At 41.4% G+C, this 27,528-nt stretch overlaps 2 protein-coding genes across 11 annotated transcripts in view; both read right to left on the bottom strand.

The window, feature by feature from the left end:
• Positions 1–547: 547 nt before the first annotated feature.
• MSRB2 (methionine sulfoxide reductase B2) lies at positions 548–12,859 on the bottom strand. Its single transcript, XM_039380164.1, has 8 exons — positions 12,830–12,859; positions 11,728–11,872; positions 10,293–10,606; positions 10,047–10,224; positions 8,647–8,753; positions 7,588–7,664; positions 3,536–3,683; positions 548–1,606 (listed from the first exon to the last, which is right to left on the bottom strand). The coding sequence occupies exons 1-8, from the start codon at positions 12,857–12,859 to the stop codon at positions 1,499–1,501; spliced, it is 1,107 nt and encodes a 368-aa protein (XP_039236098.1). The 3' UTR covers positions 548–1,498.
• A 7,522-nt stretch (positions 12,860–20,381) lies between these two features.
• ARMC3 (armadillo repeat containing 3) overlaps positions 20,382–27,528 on the bottom strand; it is a 60,382-nt gene continuing 53,235 nt past the window's right edge. For 8 of the 10 annotated variants that reach the window (XM_027751705.2, XM_027751704.2, XM_039380154.1 and 5 more), the window contains 3 exons: positions 24,946–25,143; positions 22,356–22,518; positions 20,382–20,881 (listed from right to left, as the gene is read on the bottom strand). In XM_027751705.2, the coding sequence (XP_027607506.1) occupies positions 20,672–20,881; positions 22,356–22,518; positions 24,946–25,143 (571 nt within the window). In that variant the 3' untranslated portion in view covers positions 20,382–20,671. Of the gene's footprint in view, positions 20,882–22,355; positions 22,519–24,945; positions 25,144–25,793; positions 25,801–27,528 lie in introns of all 10 variants that reach the window. The other 2 variants (XM_027751713.2, XM_027751711.2) reach the window with 2 other exon arrangements.

Below are 27,528 nucleotides of genomic sequence, written 5' to 3'. Positions count from 1 at the left end.
GTGCGTGGCAGAGCACGGTGCAGCACAGGCACAGCAAGCACCATGCTGTTGCTGTTAACAGACACCTCTGATGACAATGTGACTTTCACCGTCTGTGACACTACATAAAACCAGCAGCCAGCAAGTGTCTGCTTCATTCAAGCTGCTTCACACCTCTGGTGGCCTTTGTGACATTCTAGTGTAGGTTGGCTGTAGCAATCGCTGTCTCTGATGTTTTTAAAAGTTACGGAATTGTAAAGTTCTCCTGTAGAAAGTACAGGAGAATGGAAAACTGCAGAGCTCCAAGACAGAAAGACTAAAAGTAAATTCAGTGCAATAGAGGTCCGTTGAAAAGATTTAAGACTACACTAGTAAATGAACACATCCTTTTTATTACTGAGGCAACCAAAGTGGGGAGAATGGAAACAGTCTGTTATAGGTAAAGCCAAATGAGATGTTGCCTAGTAACTCTCAGCAGGGAAGCATTTAAACCCAGCCAGTTTAGTGAAGCTGATGTTCTGACTCGGAGATTATTTTCTCTGGAAAAAAAATCTGAAAGCAGGAAAGCTCAATTTAACAAAAATAGGATTTATTTTTCTGTTAGAGCAAACCATAATGACAATGCTTGGGCGAATACAGAAGTATTTACAAACTTGTACAAGGAAGAACAGACAAGGCATGTTTTCAGCAAAAGCATAATTTTACTGAACCTGTTTTTTGATGCTGACTTATTTTCCCCAAATACAGTAAAGTTCACCTTCATTTTTATTTTTGGATTCTGAAATACATAAATGATAACAGAAGTCTGGAAATATTACACATATCATTACATTATTATCATATTATTGCTGCAAGAGAAAGTTCCTGGAGCAAACCCTATTTCAGCTCTGCTATTGGACACAGAATCAAAATAATTGATTTTAAAGAAAAAAGACTCTGTCTCCACCGGCTCCATTGCCTGGAATAGTTTTAATTAGGCCCTCCTTCAGGACTTTGCTTTCGTGGGTTCATGGAAAAGTCACTTGGCTTGGCTAAAGGTCTCTCACAGTAGAGGGGAAAAACCCCCAAACCTTATTTGAAGATTCACATTATTTTTGCTTCTCTTTTGAAAGATATGATGATTTTACAGAAGTATAAGCTGTGGCATGATCAGCCATGTATATCTGTGTTCCTGAGTGCCACAATTACTGGTCAGAATAGACAGTCAGTTTCAGGAGAGCATGTCATTTCAGCAGCCTCAATACAGTTAATGATGAAAGTTATTAAAGTGAAATATTGCACAGATTTTTTTTAATTAAAAAATACAATAAGCAGATCAAAACATCACACTAACCATGAAAAGACAGACCGCAAAAGAGTTATGACAAAAATATGTATTTTATTAACAAATAGCTGGAAAACAAAGCTACTATGGCATAAGTACTAAAATTTGGGTTATATATTAAAAGCATGAGAGTTTTTCACAAGCATGCTGTACAAGCAGAGAAAGGACATCCTGTAAGCCACAGAGATCCACTTCTCACTGACCAGAACCTGGTCTGAAGTTTAATGAAACACTGTTGATACAGAACCTCTGGCCAGAAGGTGTGGGACCATCATCAAACACATGGCCTAGATGGGCGTCACACTGCAACAGAAATTATTACCATGTTATTATTGCATTATTACTGAATCACAGAATCAATTATGTTGGAAAAGACCTCTCAGATCAGAGTACAACCTTTGACTGATCACCACCCTGTCAACTAGACCATGGCACTCAGTGCTGCATCCAAGTCATTTCTTGAAGTTACTTCCAGCAATGGTGACTCTACCACCTCCTTGGGCAGCCCACTCCAATGATTAACAATCCTTTTCGCGAAGAAATTCCCCCTGATGTCCAGCCGGAACCTCCCCTGGTGCAGCTTGAGGTTATGTCCTCTTGTCCTATTGCTAGTTGCCTGGGAGAAGAGACCGAACCCCACCTGGTTGCACCCTCCTTTCAGGCAGCTGTAGAGAGCGATAAGGTCACCCCTGAGTCTCCTTTTCTCCAGGCTGAACACCCCCAGCTCCCTCAGCTGCTCCTCATAGGAGCTGCCCTCTAGACCCGTCACCAGCTTCGCTGCCCTTCTCTGTACTCGCCCCAGCACCTCAATGCCCTTCCTGAACTGAGGGGCCCAAAACTGAAAATGGTACTGGAGGTGCAGCCTCACCAGTGCCAAGTACAGGGGGAAGAATCGTTTTCCCACTCCTGCTGGCCACACTATTGCTGATTCAGGCCAGGATGCCACTGGCCTTCTTGGCCCCTGGGCACTGCTGGCTCGTGTTCAGCTGCTGTTGACCAGCACCCCCAGGTCCTTTTCTGCTGGGCAGCTTTCCAGCCACTCTTCCCCCAGCCTGTAGAGTTGCACAGGGTTGTTGTGACCCAAGGGCAGCATCCAGCACTTAGCCTTGTTGAACCTTGTAACATTGGCCTCTTCCCACTGATCCAGCCTGTCCAGATCCCTCTGGAGAGCCCTCCTACCTTCCAGTAGATCAACAGTCCTACCCAACTTGCTGTCGTCTGTGAATTTACTGAGGATACTCTCGATCCCCTTGTCCAGATCATCAATAAAGATACTAAATAGGACTGGATCCAATACTGAGCCCTGGGGAACACCCCTGGTGACTGGAAACCATTATTATTGCATTATTACCACTTTAATTATGGACTACCATTATGATGGTACCTACTGTGCTATCCTGAATTAAGAAAGTTCTATAATTAATTCACTATTGAATTGTGTGTGGGGGGAAGTCTTAGGGAGAGACTAGTAATACAGCCTGGAGTAATCAACCCTGGCCAGCAGGCAAATACCTGCCCCCCAAACAAGCAGATTCCAGAAGAGGAAGTCAAAAAGGTATTAGTGCCAGAAAGTATAAAGGAAATAACTGGAAGTATCTAGACTTCTCAATATATTATGAAAATTTCAATTAAGATAGAAGGGTGGCTTCTGTGAACCACGAAAATCCACAGAAAATAGCTGTGGAGATGCAGGGCACAGCCACCACCATGCAGGGCAAAGAGTAATAAGCTTCAACAGCTGCAAACAGTATTTTCCCCAATGTCAAACCAACTGTAGGAAGATATGCAGGTTACAACTCACTACCTAGTAAGGCTGTATTATGTCCATCTCTGCATATTTTAAGAACGTCTTCAGCAAATATTTTGCAGCTGAACTAGGAGTAACTGTCCCTGTGATGAGCCAAATGCATGGTCCCTATCTCAGTCTCTTCTACTGTCTCTTGTCACACCCTGCATTGCACCTGAGGTCCTTTCAGTAAATTTTCTGTCTAAATTTTCAGCCCCTGGCTATACTTGCACAACTACTTTCCCCAATCAGATACTTTTCTTCCCACCAAACTGACTGCCTATATTTGATACTCTACTGATGTTTCATACCAAGAAGTCAGACAGAATGGTTCCAGTGATACTGTAATTCTCACTGTTGTATTTAGGTAGATTCCTTCATGGGCACAAAGAAAACATATTTGTTAAGATCTGTGTCTTTGCATATTGTTTTCAAAATAAACATACCTGTTTGCAGACAACTTCAGTTCTAGCTAATCCCAATGAGTTATCTGGTCGTCTCGTGATATTGGTATTACTTTCATCTCTGCCACAAGTACCATAAGCCTCAGAAAACGATGGCCATCCAGTCCCAGAATTGTACTTCTTTTCTGAGCTACAAGAGGAAACCAGATTTTCTTGTTAATTAATAACTGAGATGTTACAAAAAAGTCTGCTTCTATTAAGAACATTTCTCCTCATTCCTGTCTTGTACCACTATTAATAATATTTGGCACGGTAGAAGTTTTCTCACTGGCATCAGACTGTGCTGGAAACTCTTTTCCAAAGGGAATTCTCGATCAGCCCACAGCAGGAGATTCTGCCTCACTGTTTCTATTTCAATGACAGGTTGGCATTTCATAAAGCTTGGAAAAGGGTTTTCCCAACAACTGAGCATGGTGTTTAGCTGAATCACACCTACTAAGTTGCAGTTCAAAGCCTGGCCCAATATAGCACAATCTCAGAAAGTTTACAAGAAGAAATGAAGAACAGACAAAGGCTGGGTTGGCCCACCAGACCAGGCTCACACCTGATGATGATGGCTTTGTCTGGCAGTCAGCCATCAAGCTGGTTTGGAAAATCAAACAGTGCCTTGCTCAAACTATCAATCAACCCATGAGAAATCTTCACAGCACAAAGATCTACTTTTCCCAAGAGATAATTGCAATAATCAGAAACAGTATTACACACTGTCAACTTGTGGATTGCCTCCTGTTAACATCTAGGATGACCAACGCTGTTTAGCTGCATATTAAAACCTAGAGTGTATTGGAAAACACAGTCAGAAAATATTTTTGGGATTTAGGACAGAATTGAGATAATCCCTCCTATTTAAAACTGCGCAAGCTTTAATAGCAATATGGACTTTCTCCTATCAAAGAGGGACCTAGAGTGAGCTAGAACAAGAAAGGAAGATAGATTCACATACTTCTCAGATAAGTGGGCTGGAGACTCACCTCAACCATTTCCTCTCGATTTAAGTTTTTTCCCAGTTTCACAAACTCAATGCTCTTACTGGCATCTAGTGGTGGATGGAGACATCAACACCAGTAGCAGCTCTTGGTCAAGGGGATTAGTCCATTACTTAAGACTGAGTTTAAAACAAAGTATGTAGTGTATATCATGTATATTCTGGTGGGATATTAACACAGTGAAGAAAAAGCTGAAAATAGATTGCAGTGCCTTTAAAAAGACAAGACAAACAAGCTAGGCAAAGAGCTTAAAACATCCCACCCAAAGAACAGTGTGTGCGTCAGCATGGATTTTATAATCATCTGTACAGCGTTGTCTTTGAGCAATGCAACTCTGGAAATAAAAGAGGATTTGCAAGCACAGAATGACCAAAGGCTACTTTTTGTGAGGGCTGTTGCTTAGTCCTTTACATCAATGCACAAATACCCATAAGAAATGCTCTCCTTCCTCCTCCTCCTCTCCATAAAACTGGAGAGAAACAGGACACAGTGCAGAAGCAGGCTGCACTGAAGCAAATGCAGTTTGTGGACTCTGCCTTTGTATGTGAAGGTCCTTGGGGCTCCAGCACTATTTCTTTTCAGCCAAAGAGGGCTGCCTGCTTTCTCTGCTACAAAACCACATTAACACTGCCTACCAGCCACCACAAGAATAACCTGGGGGAACACATATCTGTACAAGACTTCTGAGTTTCCCTGACATATATCTGTTTTGATTCCTTTTTATTAGAACTCTCTATTTTTTGACACAGGGGTCCTTATGTGTATTCATACATAGATACAAAGATCCTCTCTAAAACCCCATAGAGTCACGGAAGGTCTTTAACGCTATGTGGGTTTTGCATCTGACCCTGACTGACTCTGTCCCTTACATGTCACTCACAATACTTAAGTTTATTGTAGATGTTTTCCACTGCTAAAGGAACAATCCTTTGAGCTGTTAAATTAGCTCTCAACAGAAATGGCCTCTGTGTGGTTTTACTAACAGTAATATCACTTAGATTCCCTAATAGAAACATTTTAGTACCCAAAAATATTGCTGTTCAAGATAATATTTGTCCTTTGAAGTATTTCACCACTTAATTTATGGATAAATGGACTTTCTCTAAACATATGCATTAGATTAGCCTTCGACACGCCATTCCTCCAGCACATGTCATTTACTTTGATCCCTATTTCAGTCATCCTGGATGGAATCCAGATAATTCTAAAAAGTGCTTTTTGCTGTATGAATCTCAGCTGTAGGTTTATGGTTTGATGAAGGTTTGAGGTTTAATTAAAGCACCACAATTTGCTATCTATAAAGGTTAGGGGTTTGTTCCCTGTATTTCCAACTCTTTCAAATGAATATTTGGTAGCAGAAGGTAATAAATTCTGGTATAAATGTATACACACATGTTTCAAAGAAAGGAAGAAATACTTCATGTTTACCTGTAGCTAATGATCTAATGCATTTGAAAAAGAAAGGACATTTTTAATGGACTAGGAAATAAATATGATGAATGAATCTCTTATCCAATACTATTTCCCCCTCTCATTTTTAGTGTTCTCCACAGCATAATACATCGATGGAAAATATATTTTCGGACCGTTTTGCACATTTAATAATTTCAAATTTTCTTACGAGGTTCTTTTTCTGACAGTTTATTTTTTTTTGTCTGTGAGGCTCAGCATTATCTTGTGCTTTAAACAAAAGTACTTATATTCTCTGAGAGCTGGATAGTGCAAAAAGCAGCCTGACTGTTTGGTTATATTGTCGATTTGTTACTAGTTTAGCAGCAGAAGCAATTCCCTCCAGTGCTTGTCTCTCTTCATGTTGATCTGTCAATATCTATTGTCTAATATAAAAGATGCCAAAATTGAAGGCAAATTTGAAGGAATTGAAGGAACTCTTCCACAGCTTAGTAATTTAAAATGTCTCTAATTTATCTGAATTTTCCAGAGGTACTATTAGGTTTTATATTTTTCTTCAGAATATTTTGTAATGCTGGAACTTTGGAAATAAATTTATTTAAAAGTGTTTATTAGCAAACCTCTACAGAAAAAGATACATTTAAGCAAATGCATACTTGCATAACAACAGTTTTCTATACTTGGCCAAAGAAAAATTAACCATTCAAAATGATCAGCCTCCATTTTTACCATTTAATTGCTTACTTTAGGTTTACTTTCAATACAGCCATTACATTTTCCCCTCCTTTCTTACTATCCAGATCTCTTGTTCCTCAGCTTCCCATCTGAAGCTCTGATTTGTGATGCATCCTTTAAAGTCTTCAGAAACATGGGCATATCAGCTGCATTTCATTGAATTGGGAATAATAATAAAAAGGGCTATTTTCTAGAACAAAACCAAAAGAACCTGTCTTTTCTGGTTCAGTTACAGAGAACAGAACACCCACTGCATATCCTACTCCAAGGCACTCTATTTCCTTTTACTTAGATGTTAATGAAGTTACAAATATATAGTATTGTAAAGAGCACTGGGGTTAACAGCACAGTCATTTGCAGTTAGGTTTTAAAAAGTAGATTTAAGCAAAAAAGTAGGAATAGTGGAATTCAATTAAGGAACAAGTAGGGGGTGGGGGTCTTAGCTCCAGTGTGAGGGACCCAGCAATAAGACCATCACAACAGCTAAACAAAGGCAGACCAAAGGTCTCCATAGCCCAGCAGCATGAGTGGCAGAAGATGACTTTGGAGGAGCACAAGAACAGAGCAAACACACAGTGATACTAATGCACAAATACACATAATTTGTGGCAGCCTGTGGTTTAAGGATCTCTTAAACAGAGAATTATTATCAACCCAAAAGAACAGTGTGTGGCAGGAGAAACAGACAGTAGCAACTGTCTGCTGGCCACTGGAGACCCTCACATGCTCGAGGAAAAGGCGTACCATGTGTTTGTATCAACACAGGTATCCTGGAGGTCTCATATGTAGGGACTGTCCTTCTTTCCATTCCTCCTCCTTTTCACTTCTGCTGGTGAAAAGACACTGCCCCTCCTGCCACAATTAGGGCTTGTTAAAGACACTACGAAATCCTAAGGATGTTACCTGAAGAGTGGGGCATTGCAGCACACGCAGTAGTATATTCCTGATTCTGTGTTATTCAGATAGATCCCACTAAATGGCTTTTAAAAAGGAAGGAAAAAAGAGAAGTTAATAATGCAGGTCTTTGAAAGCTCACCATCTGGAACAAGCATGTAGGAATCAGATTCAAAACAGGAGAAAAACCATAAAAAGAAGGCTTCACAGGGGGGCTTTGAAGAACAAACATTAGCAGCCCAAAGAAATGAAGGGGAGGATGCCTTTGGATTAATAGTGAAGAAAGACTACCCCCTACCCCCGGAAACCTTGAAACCAGTCAGATGCATAAATCATCCAGGTACCAGGGATGGAGTCGTGACCTCCGAGGAACTGGTGAAATGTGCAGGATCCCAAAGACCATGGCTCTGCTATGGACTGCCACAACTTTAAAGTGGCTCTACAAAGGGACTCTCCTCCTTCCTGCATGGTCTGGAACTCAGATCCTTATTTTATAGATATGAATTTGGGCAGTTAACTGATTTAATCCCATGGTGCATGACCCATGCATGCAGAAGTCCTGGCTCTGGGCTGTGGATGTCAGTGCTCCATCCACAACACTACACGGCCTCCATCACAGAAGGAAACAAAGTATGGGGACAAGGTAGGTGGGTGATCTGGCACATGAGGGATAACCCATCTCTTGAATGGAGTGCTATGTATAATATTTCCATGGCTAATCTATATATGGTCAAAAAAAGGAGACTACAGGACAAAAATACAATTTCCCTCCCCTCTGGAGAGGCTCCACTATTGCCACACAGACTGCTGAGCTGGCAGCGAAGTATCCCAGGAAAAAAACCCAACAAAATATGAAAAGAATGCAGAATGCTTTTTCATCTTCAAACCAGTCTGTGTCAGAACAAAATCCACCTCATTCAGTATAATGAGTCTAACTTTCATCAACAGGAAGGCAAGGGAAATCCTGTAAAGCAACTGAGTGGTCACAGCTCCCCAAAGCAGGTTTTTCTCAGCCCAGCAGGCAGAGGAGGTGGTTTACCCTTGGACAGCATTAGTGCCTTTGCTTACCGGTTCAGTTCCCTTTTCTCTTGTAACATAGAATTGCTCCGGAGTCAATTTTTTTTTCCAGTCTGTAGCAGCACTTGCTTCAGCTTGTTTAGTCAGAGACCCTTTGTCTTCAATTAGATGTAGAAAGATAATTTGTATTATTTTTAACACCATTTTAATTTAGACTGCGTTGATGCTTTCCATCATCATCTTAGTTCTCCCCAAGTTTCTATGGGTACAGACAGAGCACAGCGAGCAATTCAGGGACATGAGCAGGGGGGAATGCAGGACGTTGCATCTGCTTTCCATTTGATGTGCTACATCTAGATAGCAGCTCCAGCAAAACACTTGGGAAGGCTTATAATAGAAACAGGCACCTATGACCCAAAATACCTCCCACTCTCCCTGCACAACCTTCTGTTCTGGCTTGGAATAACTGCTCATGCAGTGCTCCTGCTCCTTCCTCATCCCCGGGTATCACTAAAAGGTTTGGAGTTTGTCTCTTGGAAACCCTCAGAAACCAGAACTAATGTTCATCTATGAGCCACTGAAGACTAGCAACTTTCACAGGCCCCAATGAAAAGCAATGCTAAGAAGGAGCACTGGAAGAAAGAAATACCTAGAGACCAAGAGAAAGGGGCTGTAGTTAAGTGAGGGACACACAACAGAAGGGCAGAAGTCACCCATTACAGCACAAAACTCCAGCAATGCCTCCTGTGAGTCTGTGCACATCATGTAGAACATTTATGGTGGTATGGAATTGGCAAAGAATTAATAGATTGGCTGAAAAACAGCGAGTAAAATAGATTAATACCTTGCTAATCAAAAAGTCTGAGGTGGGGAACTACTTCTCTGCCTATCTCCCATCAGCACAGGATCTTCGAAAAAAAATCAGCTCCTGAGCGATGCTTGCCTGCACTCATCTCTTGCAATGCAGGGGTGAGATTTGGCAGGGGGTGTGTGTGTGAATTTGAAAATTATAGTTTAACCAAAAACCCCAGAGTTTAGCCGGCCAGTTCAAGATGAAAACCTACAGCGTGCTAACCGGCCAGAAGACATCGAGCACGGGGATGCCCTCCCCTTGCAGGGCAGCTCCTGCTCCTTCCCCCCATTCCCAAGCTCCAGGCGGGGGATTACCTGTGCCTCTGGGTACCCGTGCCCCTGTGGGTCCCTGTGGGGGTTACCTGTGCCCCTGTGGGTACCCGTGCCCCGGAGGTACCCGTAGGGGGTATTTGTGCCCCTGTGGATACCTATGCCCCGGGGATACCTGTGCCCCTGTGGATACCCATGCCCCGGGCATAACTGTGCCCCTGTGGGTACCCGTGCCCTGGGGGTCCCTGTGCCCTTGTGGGTCCCTGTGCCCTTGTGGGTCCCTGTGGGGGGTCCCTGTGCCCCTGTGGGCACCCGTGCCCCGGGGGTACCTGTGCCCCTGTGGGCAGCGCGGGCGCAGCCGCCGGAGCGGAGCAGGACGAGGCGGAGGCCGCGGGTTCCGAGCACCCTCAGGGGCAGCCGCGCCGCCATGTCCGGGGGGCGGGACCGGGCAACGCGCCGGGCGCGTCTGATCCGTGCGCTCCGCCTGAGCAGTGCGACCTTATAAAGCTATGAGTAAAGAACTCGCTTAAATGCCGATGCAGCATTTGCAGGTAAAGGTTTCGATCACTTCTTACCGAGAGGCAAAGAGACCAGCTTAAAAAATCAACAATCGCTGCAGCCATAAATATAACAAAATCCTGCTGAGGCGTTCGCTTGCAGCCGTTGTAGGTTGTTTTTAAGGAGAACAAGTCTGGTGCTTGCATGCCCAAGTGCTCTTGCTGTCCTGGATGCATGTTACAGGCATTGCTCTCGCTGATCGAGGGATGGCGAAGGTGCTGTGCTGTCTGAGGGGTACTTGTTAGCGGGTGCGATTTGCAGTCACAGCTGCTTTGACTTGGTCTATAAATATACCTGTAGTAGGACATGTGTTTTAGTTTGGCCTCCTGTCCTTTAAAGGTAAACCTAAACACAAGTTAGTTTTCCAGGTTAAGCCTTAATGCTACTGTCTGCTTTTTTCCCCCCAATAGTTCCATTTCTGATTTGGTTCATCATTTCTGAAGGATGTGGAAGGAACTGTTTTAATTGCATTGGATAACAAAACTAATAATGGTGTTTAATAGAAAACTGCTTTCTTTCTAGTCTAGTTCTTCTAGCCTAATTCTGAAATCAAAGCTAAAAAAATAGTGTTGTGTGATCAGTCCTGTATATACACATTTATTGAACCATCCTTATGTCTAAGACAGTGAGTTCAAAGGCAGCTGAGGACATCCAGCACAGCATATGATCAGTACCGTGGCTCTAATTACTCCCTCTGCTTGGCTCCACGAAGTATTGCACCAAAAGATGGATATCAGCAAGGCTCGTAGATGGTTGCATTCACTACCTGCTGCAGTAGGGGAGAGGGGGCACACACTGGGTTTATGGTTTTGTCCTGTGTAATAAGACACTGTGGAATGAAGCCACAGTACCCTGAGAAAAATCCTGGAGATGCGATGGCTGTGAGTCCTCAGGATGTTAGGAGAGGAGTGCTGCTGGGCAGGGAGGAGAGGGCTTTGCCAGGGCTCTTGGTGCTCGCAGGGGGCAGCATCCGTGCTGTGGCAGAGGGACAACATTTTGCCATGTTCGGCCATTTGGGGAAGTAACGATCAAAGGTCTTTTCAAACCACTTCTTGCTCACCCCTGTGGCATCTTATATTTAGCCATGCATTTAGCCATGCATTAGGAGGGAACTGGTACATTTTAGGGGGCCTTTGGAGAGGAGAGAGCCAGTCTGACACTCCCCCAGTTCTGGCAAATGGCTTAGGTCTGGAAAATGGTGGCAGGCGATGGTGTCACTCTGTCTCCAGTTCAACTGTGGAAAAGAGGCATTTCCCTCACATTCCTGGTCTTGATCTCAAGTTGTGTTTGCTGCTGAGGAGGATGGGTAATCAATGGAGTTCTCCCTGAAGTATGTGGGAAATGACGGAGGGTGAGAGAAAGTGATAAGTCCTGAAACTTGCATGTTTTCATGTAATTGACATTGATTTAACTGGTGATTTTTTTAAAGACAAAATTAAATAAAAAACGAACCGTTAATATCTTCCTTGTGGCTGTTAAGGGTACCATCCCAAAATGCAGCACTTTTGAGGCAGTGGGAACGGAACCAACACAGGTCTGTTGCTGTGCCATTTTCCTTGGGCTGTGGAGGAGGGGAGCAGGCACCTGGGCCGTGCACCTAGGGGAGCAGTGGGAACAGAAGGAGCAGAAGGCATCAGGCACATCAGCCCAAGCTTCATCATCCCCTCAGTCACCCAGTTCATTGCAAACCACGCCTTGATTAAAATGAGGGTGGTGGTGGAAGAGGCAGATCCCATTCATCCCAGCAGCCATGATCCACATTTGAGGTGGTGCACTGGCAAAGCAGATCCTCCCTTTTTCCTTCCAGCAGAAGCCTGACCTGCATTCATCCAAACTAGCATGACAGGCCTTCCTCAAGTGGTAAACAACCCCCCTGGCTGGAGGTATTTAATTTTTCAGATCTTTGGTCCTGAAAAACCAAATCATTGTCCTGTCATGCCTGTAATATTGCCTCCCCTAGTTACAGCACATACCGAGCTGTGTAGCTAGGCAGACATTCGGCCTGCATTTCTCTCCATAGACTGTTATAAAAGCCAATTAGGCTGTTACTTAATTTTCCTCCCTTTTTTTTTCCCCTTATGTACAAGGGGAAGCAGTTAAAAGTCTCCCCTAGCTACATTATGTAAATTTTCAAGTAAATTCTCCCTGAATTGTAATTCAGCAGGTTTATTGTTAAAAATGTCACCTGACTCCAGCGTGTACATAAGCTACATCCAGGGAGGGGTCACACAGTGTCCTATTAGATGTGTGTAGATGGGGGAGAAGCTTCTCAGCGCCTCCTGTAAGTGTTACTCTGTGCTGAGGCAGCAGCAGCAGTGCGTGTGTGGGCGGGTGAAGGCGAGAGTAGGAGGGAAGCAGGTACGGTCCAGACTATCCTGCTAATATTTATTCGGACTCTAACCACTTCCCAGCCCAGGCTCTGTCTTGACTGATGGCTTTGGGGACAAGCAGAGCATCACATAATGCCTACGCTGGCAGATACTGAGCAGTCAGCCAGGAAGCAGTGAAGTGAAGAAGTCAGATGAACCCTGCTCAAATTCAGACCTCTGCTTACGCAGCTTTCGTTAATAAAGCCCCTCGACATTATTACGTATGGAAGAAAACGCTGAAACTGTGGTGGTTTTATTTTGTATGCATTTGTATGCAATCAGTTTCCTTCTGCTCACTTTATCATACTTAATGTATGTCCCCTCCCATGAGATGTTCCCATTGAAACACGTGGGAACTCAACATGCAAGAATTTATCTTGGATCTGTCCTATGCAGTGGTACTGTGTGCCCAGGTCCCTGGGGAATGAAGAACAGGAGACTGGCATGAGCCCTTCGGGGGTAGATTGTATCTGTGGTGGGCTCCATTTTCCCCCACAGAATCTTTAATGCTTTTGTAGGAGATATCGCAGGAACTCCACATTCTTCCTCAGCAGAGTCTTCCTTCTGCTCTAATAGACGATACAACTCCACAGCCAGTTCCTAGCCATTCAGGTGTGATGAAAACTGTGAGCTCTTGGTATGTGGAGATACTGTTTTCATATGCAAATGCTATCCAAAGATATGTGGTAATGCTCTGGTGCTGAATTCCAATGATGGAGAGGGATTTCAGCAAAATTTAAAGTGTCAAAGCACCTCAGGCACAGAGAGACTGAACAGAGCTCTGGACCTCCCTGAAGCTGACCCAGGGATTCTGCTTAGATTCATTTACAGAGTAGTCTGATGTGATTCATCATCAGAAATAATGAACACACAACTTCTTGCTTTGCTTGCTTTATGGTTTAATATATCTTTTTGCTAATTATAAGTAATAGGATACCTGATTATTCTGACCTTTGTTTTTAGAAAAAAATAGGTGGACTAGCTTAAGCATGAGCCTTCTGCAGGAGTCTAAGGGTGGAATTTGAACAGAACAAGATAGAATAGTTCCAGTTGGAAGGGACCTACAGGTTTGGTCCACTGTGACAAATGCTTTGAGTTGGATTAGACCAAATGCCCTCCCTAGGTCCAGTCCAGCATAAATTATTCTAGGATCCTAAATGTTTTGAGAAGTGTCTTGCAGAACAAGCGAAGGCATGAATTCAAAGTGAAATGGATATTTTGCAATCACTCCTTGTTAGAGAACTCTACTCTGCAATTGGGCCATTGGTTCAGCTAAAAGTAGACACACAGGCCTGTATGGGCTATGTGTATCTGCAGGGGCAGCTATTGGGAAGCAACAACTCCAGGCTACTTCCCTGGATTGCCCTATGCATCCCCTATATCATACCATCCAAACTTCTCGAGCCACATAGACAGTAATAATACATTCCACAGTCTTGTGTGTGATTTCCTATCCCTTGTACCTCAAGATAGTGAAGAAGTGGGATGGTTCTTCCACCCAGTACCCAAAGCCTGAACAGACCATTGAACAAACAGTTATTTGGCAGCATCTGCCATAGCAGCAGCTTTCTGTAGGTTATCTTAATGGATTTATCACACCCTGAACTAAGCCCTGACCATCTGTTCTATCCTCTCTTTACAAATGCGGAAAAAGCTAATTCATGATTGCATCATAAAAAGTAAAATATAAAGGATTTAATGATTATATATATGATTAATTATATAAATGATTAAAATTTAAGAATTTTAAATGTCATGCTTCACACTCTGATTGGGGAAGTGGCTCTCTTCAATAGACTGACTTCCCTGATAACAGAGTTTGCCTCTTTCCCAGCAAACGGGAATTCCTGAGGAAAAGGCCTCACCAGAACAAGTTTTATTCCCAGTCATTCATCTTAGACGTATTTTTAAATCTGGGATTCACATAAGTGAAGTTATGAATCTTCTTTCTTTCTGTCATAGGTGAGCCCCCAAGTTTATTTTTAATGAATTTTTTATTCAGGGAAAGGACAAAATCATGTTCTTTAAAGTCTGCCCAAAGTCTGCATTTCCTCCATCTTACCTTCACTTAGATGCAGGCGCTTCTGGAAGAGTCACCCACTGGTTTTATGCTGGTGACTCACCTTCACTGTAGTGCTCTTGGTTAGAAGATAAGCAGAAAGCAGGAGGCTGTGTGTGCATTCCCTGCTTTCAAATGACCTTCAGATCTTTTGTACTGCCACTGTCCCACCAGCAGCAGAAATGGTTTAACTGGGAATTCAAGTTCTGATTGACTTGTGTTGTGAGAGTAAGACCTCTTGGCAGCACCCGTCCTCTGGAAATGTTCTACTAAAAATGAATGTATTTGAACAAGTTAAAGAGGTCAAGAAGTAATATCTTGGTCCTATATTTTTTTATGTGGTACATCCTCCTGAACCAGCACCTCTTACCCGTGTGAAGTGTTGTGCCCTGGGTCTGCAGCAGCTTCAGCAGAGCTTTCAGCACCCCTAAAGGCTGTGACCCAGCTTGGGGGGGAGTTTGATGGGGCACTTGAACACACTGCCAGCTTCCTGTGAGAGACACCTGCCTTGTGGCCAGACAGGAAGGCTGAACTTGCCTCTTGATTTCACTAGGGAAGGAATTATGGAGTAACGAACAGGACTGTTGATAAAGTACGTGGATAGTGAAGGGTGTGAAATATCTCAAAATTAATTTGGTATCTGTGTTTTTGGAGGCTGTTTTGTTTGGGTTTTATTTTCCCAGTTATATAAAAGCAGATTGTGATTTTATCAAATGGATGTGTGATTTGAAAAATAAGAAACGTATTAAGGTAGAAGCAGTGCAAGAGACTCTAGTTCAAAAAACTGCTTAAGGGATGTGCAGGTACAGAGTGTGCAGTTCTGCACTACCTGTGTGCCTTAAACTCATTCTTTTAGCAGTACTTAAAGATGCAGTTAAAAAAATTGGTCACCAACTGTCTGTTGGAAAAACTAGCATTCTGTTCTCAAGGCATGAGCTGGTTTTCCATTTCATGAAAATGGAGTTCCTGGTGGCAATGTGGCCCAGCATATCCTGTTCCCACAGAAACAGGAGTTGGGTTTCATTTCCAGGACCTATCTGAACAACTCTGAGCTGAGCAAAAACTTCTCCTCCAGATTCATGTGATATAAAGACTGGCAGGTCTGCAGGGACAACTACTTCTGTGGGAACTTTAGGTGAGGAGCCTTTTAAAAGACAGAGAGTACTGAGTCAATGCTGCTGTGATAAATGTGATAAAGGCTTTAGGTTTCACCTAAAGTATGGTTCCACACCATACTGCCATTCATCTAGCAAGGACAATTATGGTAGGTCATGTGCTAGCACATTTGTTAGTGTGTTGCTTTAATTTTTGAGTGGCAAGCAAAGATACCTTCCCACCCACCTAATGTTCAGCAGCGTTTCAGTATCAAAACTGAGCGCAGACCTGACTGAAACCTGTACTGCTGTTTACTGCTGAATTTCTGTGGTCAGCAAATACACAACAAGTGGCAACAATGCACTAAATCAGCAGCAGCCCCATGGTGAGGCACTGGAACAGGTTGCCTACAGAAGCTGGGGATGCCCCATCCCTGGAATTGTTCAAGGTCAGGTTGAATGGGGCTTGGTGCAACTTGGTCTGGTAGAAGGTGTTCCTGCCCACACCAGGTGGGTTGGAATGAGATGATCTTTAAGTTCCTTCCCAACTCAAACCATTCTATGAATCTGTGACTCTCATCTCTCCTCTGTCCCATGGTAACAAAAGCTACAGACTAATCCCTGTGTAAATAACTGCAGATTTCTGATCAGAGGTTTCGCTCTGAAGAAGGTGCCCTGACCACTGGAGCAGTGTGATCCTTGGCATATGTAACACTGCATCCTGAACTTGGCCTGTATTTCATGTTATTTGTGTTTTAGAGCTGTACCACATGCCACATGGCACTTGGCTTGTGGAAACTGCCATGAGATACTTAGACCCAACATTAAATTTGGCCCAGTGCTGCAAAGCTCCAGTTCGTCAATTCCTGATACTTAAGAGTTCCTGAATAGCACAATGTTTGGGCTTATAGTCCCTGACTCTTTTGCATATTTTTATACCTAAGGGCCAGCCTTCAGTTACCTAGTTCTCTCTTTGGTACTGCAGCTCCCATTAATTACATTAGAAGTCTGCAGCAAAAAGAATGTAATGAAAAGAAACTGGCACTCACAGTGCATGATTCTTCTGCATGATCTACCATGGATAAACTGTGTCTTAAGAGTGCCTGTTTGTCAGAGAATTTTCCAGCTTTGGAAATTAGATATCATTACCAACATCTGTTACATCTTGGGACACTAAGTAGACCTCCAGTCTTTCATAATTTGTTCCCTAATGCCAATTAAAACTAATGACTTGGCATTTTGAAAAACCTTTTGACTTTTTAATATCTTTTTGACACCTGGCCTTTAAGGAATCTTCTTTCAAACTCTGTCACTAAAAGCATCTTTTTCAGTGACATTCATATTAAAATGGAATTAAAAGCATGCTATGGCGTGGGGTTTTTTTTCTTCAAATCCTTATAGCTAGGAAGCACTGCTGATCTATAGAAGAATGTGTGCTGATTTTGAATGGGATAGAGTTAATTTACTTCACAGTAGCTGGTATGGGGCTGTGTTTTGGACTTGTGCTGGAAACAGCATTGATAACACAGGGATGTTTTTGTTATTGCTGAGTAGAGCTTACACAGAGCCCAGGCCTTTTCCTCTTCTCACCCCATCAGTGAGCGAGCTGAGGGTGCACCAGAATCTGGGAGGAGACACAGCCAGGACCGATGACCCCAAGTGATCAGAGGGATATTCCATAGCATATGACATCGTGCTCCATATATAAACTGGGGGGAAAAGAAGGAAGGGGGAGGATATTTGGAGTGATGGCATTTATGGTGGTGGTGGAGCAGTGGTGGAGTCACCATCCCTGAAGGTGTTTGAGAGAAGACAGGACACAGCACTTAGAATGGTTTAATTGACATGGTGGTATCTGGTCAAAAGGATGGACCTGATGATCTCAGAGGGCTTTTCCAGCCTCCCTGATTCTGGGATTCTGTTTGTCTTCCCAAGTCACCGTTATGCATGCTGGAGCCCTGCTCTCCTAGGGATGGCTGAACACCTGCCTGCCCATGGGAAATGGTGAACGAATTCCTAATGTTGCTTTTGCTTTAGCTATTAAACTGAGTTCTTTCACTTTTCCTCTTCTGATTCTCTCCCCCACCTTACCAGAGGGGGAGAGCACAAGCAGCTGTGTGGGGCTGGTTTTAAACCATGACAGGATGTAGATTAGAAAATACAAGAGATGAGTATCAGAAACAGTAAGACAATCGAGGAATATTTCCTGGAAACAGCAAGAGAAAACAGAAAAAAAGAAATGGGGAACAGTGAGACTACAAGCTGTGGTACCAGCCAGCGTGCACTGAGGTCTCTGGTTGGGTAGTTAGCTTAGCCTTTCTTGCAGCAGAAGGGCGAAGGGATTTTGGAGCAGTTTCTGCTTCACAAGAACTTGGCACCATGTTTTAAAGCAAACTTGCACAACACTGGCACCACAGAAAGGAAACATGTTACGCGCTATGGAGCCCATGGAGGGGGTTGTTACTTTTGGGAGTTTTATGCAGCGTGGATGAGGGAGCGAGGAACAGCAGTGGACAGCTCTAAAGGTTTACATAGACTGGAAGAATTTTGGTCACAGCTAGACCTCCACAGAAAACCTAATGGCACTGAACTTTCTAGTAGAGTCTTTTGCTGAAGAGCCTATTTTGTCCCTTATTCTAAAATAGGCAAAGAGATCTTGCATAACCTGCAAAAGGAAATATGAGGCCCTTCTCCATCTGCGCCTTAAAAGGAGGAAGGTGATAATTCTCTCAGGCATGGCCCAAGCCAAACAGTGTATTAGACATGTCCTGGGAATATGCACCCAGATGAGCCTTGTAGAAACGTTTAAACATTTTGTTTTCAGTTCTGGAATGAGTGTGAGCTGGGATGTGCTTCTCAAGCCTGGGGGAATTCTTCACTGAAGCCATGGGCACAGTTACAGGTCCTTGGTTAACATCAAATAAAAAAGTGTGGCATCTCTTGACTTACTTAACAACTGAAGTGCAGTTTTCAGAGTAACAATTTGAGATTGTAGTGTTTATATTCTGCCTAGATCTTATTTCTGACACCCAAATGTGTTACAATTTTGAAGTGACAGAACTCAGATAATACAAAACTAAAAATTTTGAGGTGACATGAAACAACCCTCATCCAACATTTTTGGATCATCAAATTCTTCATTATACAATGCAGGGTACAGTATATGGTTTTATTTGTTTAGATACTTATTTTATGTAAAGTGAGCTTATATGTCTAGAATTTTCCCAATTTTTATTTTTAAAAACTGCATTTTGTCTTTTTTCCCCCCCATATTGACTTTTATCAGAAACAACAGAAATTGCTTTCTTTTCAAGACCTCCTCAAACACAGTAAGTCACACTTTAACATTATGGTTCCAATACAAAATAATGAAATTCCAAGAATTTTTGTAAGAAAACTGTACAAAATGATAGCTAGCAGGAAATTAATTCTTATTTTACTTCAATTTACTGCACTTTCAAAGTTGTAGATGTCTATACCGAGTCATACCTGTCAGGGAGAGCATATGACCTTCCATCCCCCTACCTGCTACATAGCAATGATAAGAAACACATCCTCACCTTCCTCTCAGTTCTACCAGCATAGCATGCATTTTGTTTCCAGAGTTCTTTTTCCTTCTGATGTCTAGAGTGCTGCTGAACATAAGGTAAAAAAATGAGCATGCAGCCATATAAGTGAATTTACAACAGAAAGATAAAATGTTCCCCAGGGGCTACCAGGAAATCATGCTGCATGTCAGAGGAGGAAGGAGGGGGAGTGGTGGGATCATGCTCATAAGCAGTAATGAATACAACAGATACAAACCTCCTCAATCTAAAGTGGTCAATGCAAGCGGTTCTGCTTATGCAAACATTAAAAAACTAAATGAACACAGACAACAAATTTTTAAGTCACATTTTTGGTGGGCAGGAAGTAAATGCCTTGTTGTTTGCATTCTGAAATTCTTCTGAAATTCAGTTCTGTAAAACATTGTCTGCACTGGCCCAACTGCTGTACAGGGCATTTCCTCAGTTTTCTATGGTAAACTCAATTCATAGTGGTGCTCCCTGAAATACTCCAGTACATTCCTGACAGTTTCACCAGGAAGTCTTTACTGGAGTTACTGGCTGTAGCCAGTATTTTACCTCTCTTAGATGCACCACCACACTTCAGCAACACCACATTACCCAAGGCTGCAAGAAATACAAATTCCCTGTCTAAAACTGCTGCCTTCTCAGAGTCCATTTTATCTTCAAGTGAAAAATAAAGAATTTAAACAGAGATCACACGAATTAATTTATCAGTCATCTCTCTTCCCTGTGCCAGGACAAACAGTATTTACTTTCAACTAGAGTACCTTATTATCTGTAAATATTAACTCTGCCAAGTTCTAAGAAATATATATGGGATGTTTTCTACAGAGGCTGAAAGTGTACCATTATCTTCATTCTAATTCTCATTTCTTGGGTTATTTCACACAAAAATTGTTCAGTTGTTTTTAGGTAACTTGTTATTTCACCAGATGTCATATTTTCTTGCTTCATGGACAAGTAGTTTCTATAAATGTGCATGGGAGTAGAAGGAAAATAAGAAAAAAATACTGTATTGGAAATAATCTAAACCTATTTAATAAGCATTTTAATGTTAGCACATAACAAATATTGATTACCAAATTTTAATCTATAGTTTTACAGTTTAGTCTTAAAATAGTACAAAAAAATTTAACAACATTTCTAAGCATCGAAGCTGGATACCAAAAATTCATTTAATTAAATGTTTAAGACAACATACCAGATATGCTTATTTTTGATAGTTGGATATGAAACCCCGTGTTTCAAAAATACAGCACTGCAAACATCTTTAAAATATTTATTTGGTGAAATTTGTCAAGATGATTAAATACGTTTGTATTGATCCGCTTTTGCACTTCCCTGTCTGATCAAAAAGCCTGGCTCAAACATTAGATCTACAATATATTCTTGAGGAGGAAGCAGAAGCCCAGCTATTCCCTTGGGAAAGTCGTCAACCAATTTAACTTCATTCCAAGCTCTGTTATACTTGCCACGAACTAAACTACAGCCAATGCCAATTCTGTCCGCTATCACCTAAAAATGAAAGAAGTAGTAGTTAATCACAGTTCATCCATGTAGCTTCTGTGATTTACAGCAAGGCCCAGAGATGCTTAAAAAGCAAACAAATACCTTAAAAGTGAAGTGTTTCCTTGAAACAGACTTTATAAACCTCTCAAGCGTCCAAACCTTTATTGTTCATTCTGCTTAGAAAGTGTAGGCTTTTAAATATTATTTTGAGCGTATTCAATGCACACTATGAAAAATATTAATTTTAACTCTTTTCAGATAATGATACATTTGTTTATCAGCCAGTCCTTTAGATCTCAAATGAAGTGCAACACCCACAATATCCAGCAATATTTTTTTTCTGGTTGGAAGACTTAATTCTGAATAGTATTTTGAAGTGTATTCAAGCAGTGAGGTGTAGGCCCACTGCACACATGTCGCTCATATGAAATATTAAGTGTAAAAATGTAACATTTTCATCAGTGTAAGTTTAGGACTCTTGCTTCGCTCCAAAGCACACTCCTTGCTTTTCAGCCCTGGAAATGTGGGAAGCAATGAAATGCAAGGCAAGTGCCTGCTAGATGAAACACCTGCCTTTCCTCTGTGCTGCACTATCACAGACAGACCTGTAATGGTTTCCAGCTACAAAACTGCTTTCTCACCATGCATCTGCTGTGAAGGAATGAAGTCCTGGAAGATTTTTAACTTGTTACAAATGGACAAGGATATCCATTGCTTAGAGTGCTGTGGCTTTAAGAGCTGATCTGTTCCCTACAAAGGTTTCTTAGGACAGTGGAGGATAATTAATTCACAACCTCAGACTATTCATAAAATAAGTTGGGAACTTCCTCTCCCAATGGATACCATAAATTTAGGTTTGTGCTCTTTCTCCTGTGTGCTCTTTCCTAGGTCCTTCCAGCTCAATGTGCTAGGCCCTTGCTTCTCTTTTCCTTTCCCAAGAAAGACAAAAATCCAGCTAAGGAAAAAGTATGGGACAGATAACCAGACTGCACCAGTATATCTTCACATGAAGAAAGAAGAAATGAAACTTCCCAGAAGTTAATGCTTGTGAACTTCTAAGAAACTAGAACATTAAAGCTGTTATATACTATCGTAGAACACTGGATAGATACCAAACAAAAATTGTCCCAACAAGTTTACATTTGCAGCATGGAAAAAGAAGGAAGCTGCATAATTCATATTCTACAGTTTACAGAAAACGTAAAATGTTTTGACTCCAAATCAAATATTTTGGCTTTTTGCCATTTATCAAGTGTTCTGCTCATATCACTTAAGACAATTTAATGACAACAAGAATGCTTACAGAAAGAGGCAATGTTGGCTTTCATTCACTGGGAAATCAACTTTGCTGGTGAAAAAGTACTAAAGCGTATACAAAAGATTTACAGGAATAAAAATATGGTATTATACTGATGCAAGTATAGTTTTGAATATCCATTTAAAATCAATATGTTATGTTGCAAAATAAATGTTAATGTACCTTGAAAAGTAAAGCCCTGTGATAGAACGTCCCTTTTTTGATTTTCCCGATAGGCACAATGTTGCATTTCAGTTCAAATTCTATTTCACTTATGTGAAGTTCCCAGCTGAAGTCATGTAGTTTGTCTCTTTCAATAGAGCCACCCATCCTGTCTGCAACAAACCTGTTCCAAATGCATACCGGGATCAATTACATCGACAGTTCCTCTTGTATTTATCACAAAAATGTAGCAAAATGAAATGTATACAGCCAGTAAGTGAATGAAATATGAGACTAATACTTCCTCTATGTTTGTTTAATTTTTTTAATTCAGTAATTGGTATTTTAAATATGCTTACTATAAATATAGATAACCATAACTCAGGTCATTCAAATTTGTCACAGACCTAAACCAAGGTGCAAAAACTGCCAGAAGAGATTCTGGAGAGGTCTAGTATAGGCATGAAGTCCTCAGAGAAAATCATCAATTACTGAGGAAATAATTACAGAAGCTAGTGTTCATCTTCACAGATAACAGATTAGGTGAGCTACATATTACATTTGTTTGAAATATTAATAAAACCCTGAGAATATATATGACAAAAATAAAGCCATAGGTAATGATCCCAACACAGAAAAGCAACTGTATTCATTGAAGGTACTTCTACATGTGCTTTCTTACACTGAAGCCTGTATTTTGGCGGTGAGAGGTGAGTGTGCATCCATTAAAACAAGTGGCTCAGTCACAGAAGCAGATCAGAACTCCCAATTTGTGCCAACTCTGCCAAAAGGATGTCTTTTGAGTGAGCGCACACACACAAGACCAAGCTCTGATTTGTAAGTCCCCACCTCCTCATACACACACCTTCACCGCCCTATGCATGGTCCCTGTATGGAAAGACCTTTGTTCCTTGCAGTGTCTCCAGCCACAGGCACAAGGGTTATTGAGGGGCTCTTACCCTGGACAAGATGTCACAGAGCTGACATGGAAATCACAAGCCATTGCTTCAGACAGGGAGCTAAAATCTGCATCCCCTCCTCTACAGAAACTGTGAACAGGTTCTGTCTGCACAGCACAAGCAAGGCAACCTCCGAGGCCTCATTTCTCAAACCGAGGGCTGAGGAAGCACCGGTTCCAACAGCACGGGCATGGGGAGCTATCACCAAGCAGGCTGGATGTGGTATCTTGAAGCTGGGAATTACTGGGTGAAGCTGGAATAGTGTGGGCTCCAGGCAGTCCCTCGCGCTGTGTGAGCCCACGGCCAGCCCTCACTGAACACGGCAAAGCTGTCTGAGCTGACGTGCTCAGCACCGCCGTGTGTGCACAAAGGTGCGCTGTGTTTGTTCCAAAGGACACAGCCAGCACTGCTGGTGTTCCCTCATCCAGCCCGACCCCCTCTCTGGTGAGCAGAGCAGGAACTCTGCCCAGGCTGCCAGGCTGCCGAGGGATGCAGCAGCTGCCTTTTCCTCCCCTCCCTGTTGAACACACGCTATTCAGGCAGCCACTTAAAATGGAACACGCACAGAAAAATCCCCAGAAAAAAACGTTCTGCTTAAATTTCCCGTGATTGTTTCACTGGGCTGTGTGTCTGCAAGTATTTCACTGGTTAGAAGACTGAACTTTAAAGAGCATTTTATGGATTCCACCTTGAGGAAGGCAGCATGATTTATACACAGCTGGATAGTTAAGGATGAATATCTGTCCTTTCAAACTCTGCAATCAACAGAAAAGTCATCCCTCATATCACATTAGACCACTTCATTAAAAATGAGAGTTAGTGAAAGTAACAAATTTTGTGAGACTCAGTGGGATCTGACACCAAACTCTCCAAATTCAGGAGGCAGCCAGGAAACTGCTAAGATAATAAAGGTTAAACTAAGGAGAAGATGAAAGCAGACACACTGCTTGGAGGTGACAGTGATTGGTGCCCAGGCTGAATAGTCAGTGTAACTAATGAATCACACATTGATAACAACAGTCTGTACATGCACCAATGCAATATTGTGGCACTATTAAACCATCAGGATATTAATTAGAAGAGGATCTAAAAGCTGCATTAGAAAACTCGTCTCATGCTTTTGGCTCCATAGAAAAACAAAATACAAGAGAGTTCCTGTCCCGAGGGGCTTCCAAACCAAGTAGATAAGAAACATGGTAAGAGAAAGAACAGATGATACATATGTAAGCTGCAGCCGTCTTGACTGTTAGGTTGGGGTTCTAGCTTGTGTTTTTAGGCTTTGCAGCACCTGAGTCTCTGGAGCTCCTTGATGATATAGATGCTATAGGGAGCTGATGTGTTCATTGGAAAGAATCAGTACAGTTTCATATAATTTAAAAAAAAAAAAACCTAAAATTGCCCGTATGAATATTTTCAAAATGAAAAATTTACATTGTTTTGTTGCAAGTGGTACTTTATTTCAAAAATATTAAGCTAAAGCACCAGAATTAGAACAAGAAACTTAAAATCTAAAATCATGTCAACATGCTGGAACACAGCTGATTTGGATTCCAGTTAAGAATGGGAAAAAACCCGAATTTGGAAAAGTTGCTCTTGGATAAGAAAACAGTTATTTTACTAATTCAACTTTTGGAATATAATTTGGTACTCACTGTGCAAGGGCCACAACCTGTTCCCGGGTAGTAGTTAGTGGTAGAATTGTTTTGGAAGCATCATTAATGTAATCCATTAAAATGATGTCAGATGGCGGTAGCCAAAGTGAATTTTCTAGATTTATTTCTTCCTGGTCTTGAGATGTAATATCAGTAACTTCTTTTGCTTTTTCCTCTTCTGTTTTCCCCTTTCCTTTTCTTACATAGGAAAAAAAATACATTTATTTAGAATACTGTAATCTCTAAAGTTCAAATACAAATACAGTAGTTCTCCACCAGGACATTTACACAAATTGATTAGGGAGGGATGGAAAGTAGGAGAAATCTTTTCTCTTAACAACGAATATCCAAAATGTATAAAGCTGTAGAGAACACTTGTGGAACATTCCCGCAGGAGATGGTTAGGAACCAAGTGTCACTATCTCTACATTAACAGTGTTGTAAATTGTCATTTTATTTTTGTCAGTGGCTCTGGTATGTCTTTCCCATATATGGGTTATCTAGGGGAGGAGACTCTTACCAACTACATACAGAGAGGAAAGATCTTTAGACAGTTATGGTTTGGTTCCAGTGGATATGAACTAAAAATCATGACCTCCAGTGACTTTTTACTTGATAAAAATCTGGACTTCAAATAAAGGAACAAATGGTATCAAGAGCATGGCTGAAATCTTGAGAGGACATACCAAGAGATAATCTCTGTACTTGCAAGTCCAGGTTCTTCAAGTGTTATGTAAGCTGCAACATGGCTTGTCAGAGGAAGATTTTACAAGAAGTGTGTGGGTTTGTTGACTTTTTTTCATTGCTCGTGCTTCATATTTCACTAATGCTTGGGATCTGAAAATGACTGTGATCCTGAACAGGCATCATAAACACCCAGCAGAAGTATAAATGAAACGATTGTTCTACTTAGATTGAATATTGTGCATTTCACAAGTTATGCAGCAACTATAAAATCAGTATCTTACCAGAGGTATCATTAAGGTCTATACAATCAGACACTTTAGGATTTTTCATTTGTGGGAACACATGAAACTAGTGTTTTTTAAGCATTATGCCTTTTTCAGCATAAATCCTGAATAATTCTACTGTGAAATATGACAAAATTTCTTTCCTTCATTTAACAGCTCTGTCTTATTTTTAAAAATCTATAGTATTTCTGGTGTTCTTGGAAGGAAAGAGAAAAAAAAGAAATACAGAACCACTAGAGTAGATGGCTCCAGGACACACTATCATTATTGTATGCTCTTCAAATTATTATTAAAATTTTTACAATGAAACAGGACTCTTAAGATGGAAGGCACTGGGCAAAGCAAAAGGGTGTACATCATTATAAGTAGTTGAATTCAAGCACTTTGTCTGCAGAATACTTTGCAAACTTTTCTTTAACCCATTGAGATTTACCATATTCTCAAAAAGCCCTTTTCATAGGTGTCATAAAGCACATTATTTTAAAGGGATAACCAATTAAGATTTAATCTTAAAATTACAGAAAATTTATCACCCTCTTAAATGAACTGATCTGATTATTAACTACACATATACTTGAAAAAAACCAGTTTTCTTTATCTAATTTGACTCTATCTAACTATAGCCAGGGAACCTTATAATGCTATATTAAACAGCCTCTTACTTATCCATTTATACACTTATACACTATGGTTAAAAATGCCCTGTTTAAAAAAAATTAATTATTCCAAATTCTCTGGTGTCTGACGTAGCAGGTTTTCAAAGGAACAACTTCTACAAATGCTATAATTCTTGTTTCTTGACCATTTTCTCTCTTTTCCCCCTTTATCATTTCTCTCCTCCCAGTACTTTCTTTCCCTGTAAAAAGTGCACCATTAAATTACAGTGCTATAGCAGGAGAATTTGTTCCTTATTCCTATCTACTCAAATGACTCTCAGATCACTCATTCTCCTCCTTCCCAGTTTTTAGGAAGAAAACACCTGAGAGGGATGGGTTTGAACAGTGATTTGCTTGGGGTTTTTATTGCTGCTTATTTCTCTCAGGTATAACTATGTTCTGTTCCTTGGTGGAATAGCTGCTTTAAGGTTGTCTTCCACACCTGTCTCTACCTTACTCCTCAACTGTTCAGTTCATCATATCTGTCTAATACTTCTCTCATAAGGAACTGTGGAGCTCTTGTTATTTTGTACAGCAATAAAATAACCAGTAAGCATTACAGTAGACTTCTACTCTCTTTTTTCCTGCCCACTTTTTTTTTTAATCCCCATTTTTTTACCAGTGGGAATTGTGACATCAAAAAAAAAATCACTCTCATTTCCCAAAGCTGTTTTCCTACTTGTGAGACTACTTGCTGTGAATGCAGAGGAATATTGCAAAGGAGAGATCATGGCACTTAATAGTTTCCAAGCTGTTTCTGAGTACTGTTGCAACTTCAGTACAGAAGTCCAAGGGGTCACCAGAGCATCAGGGTGAGGAAGAAGGCAGCCAATACAATATCCTACCATCAAAAGACAGCCATGACACCTATTTTCTTTCCCATTTTACATAGCTTAATACCCTGATACTCTTTAGAAAAGGATTAAACGAACATTGGGCAGTATTTACTTAAATGC

This window comes from Pipra filicauda, unplaced genomic scaffold (assembly GCF_003945595.2).
Source record: "Pipra filicauda isolate LSUMZ 115617 unplaced genomic scaffold, ASM394559v2 scaffold187_size1440530_pilon, whole genome shotgun sequence".
Lineage (NCBI taxonomy): Eukaryota > Metazoa > Chordata > Aves > Passeriformes > Pipridae > Pipra > Pipra filicauda.
This window is presented reverse-complemented; position numbering and strand designations above follow the sequence as displayed.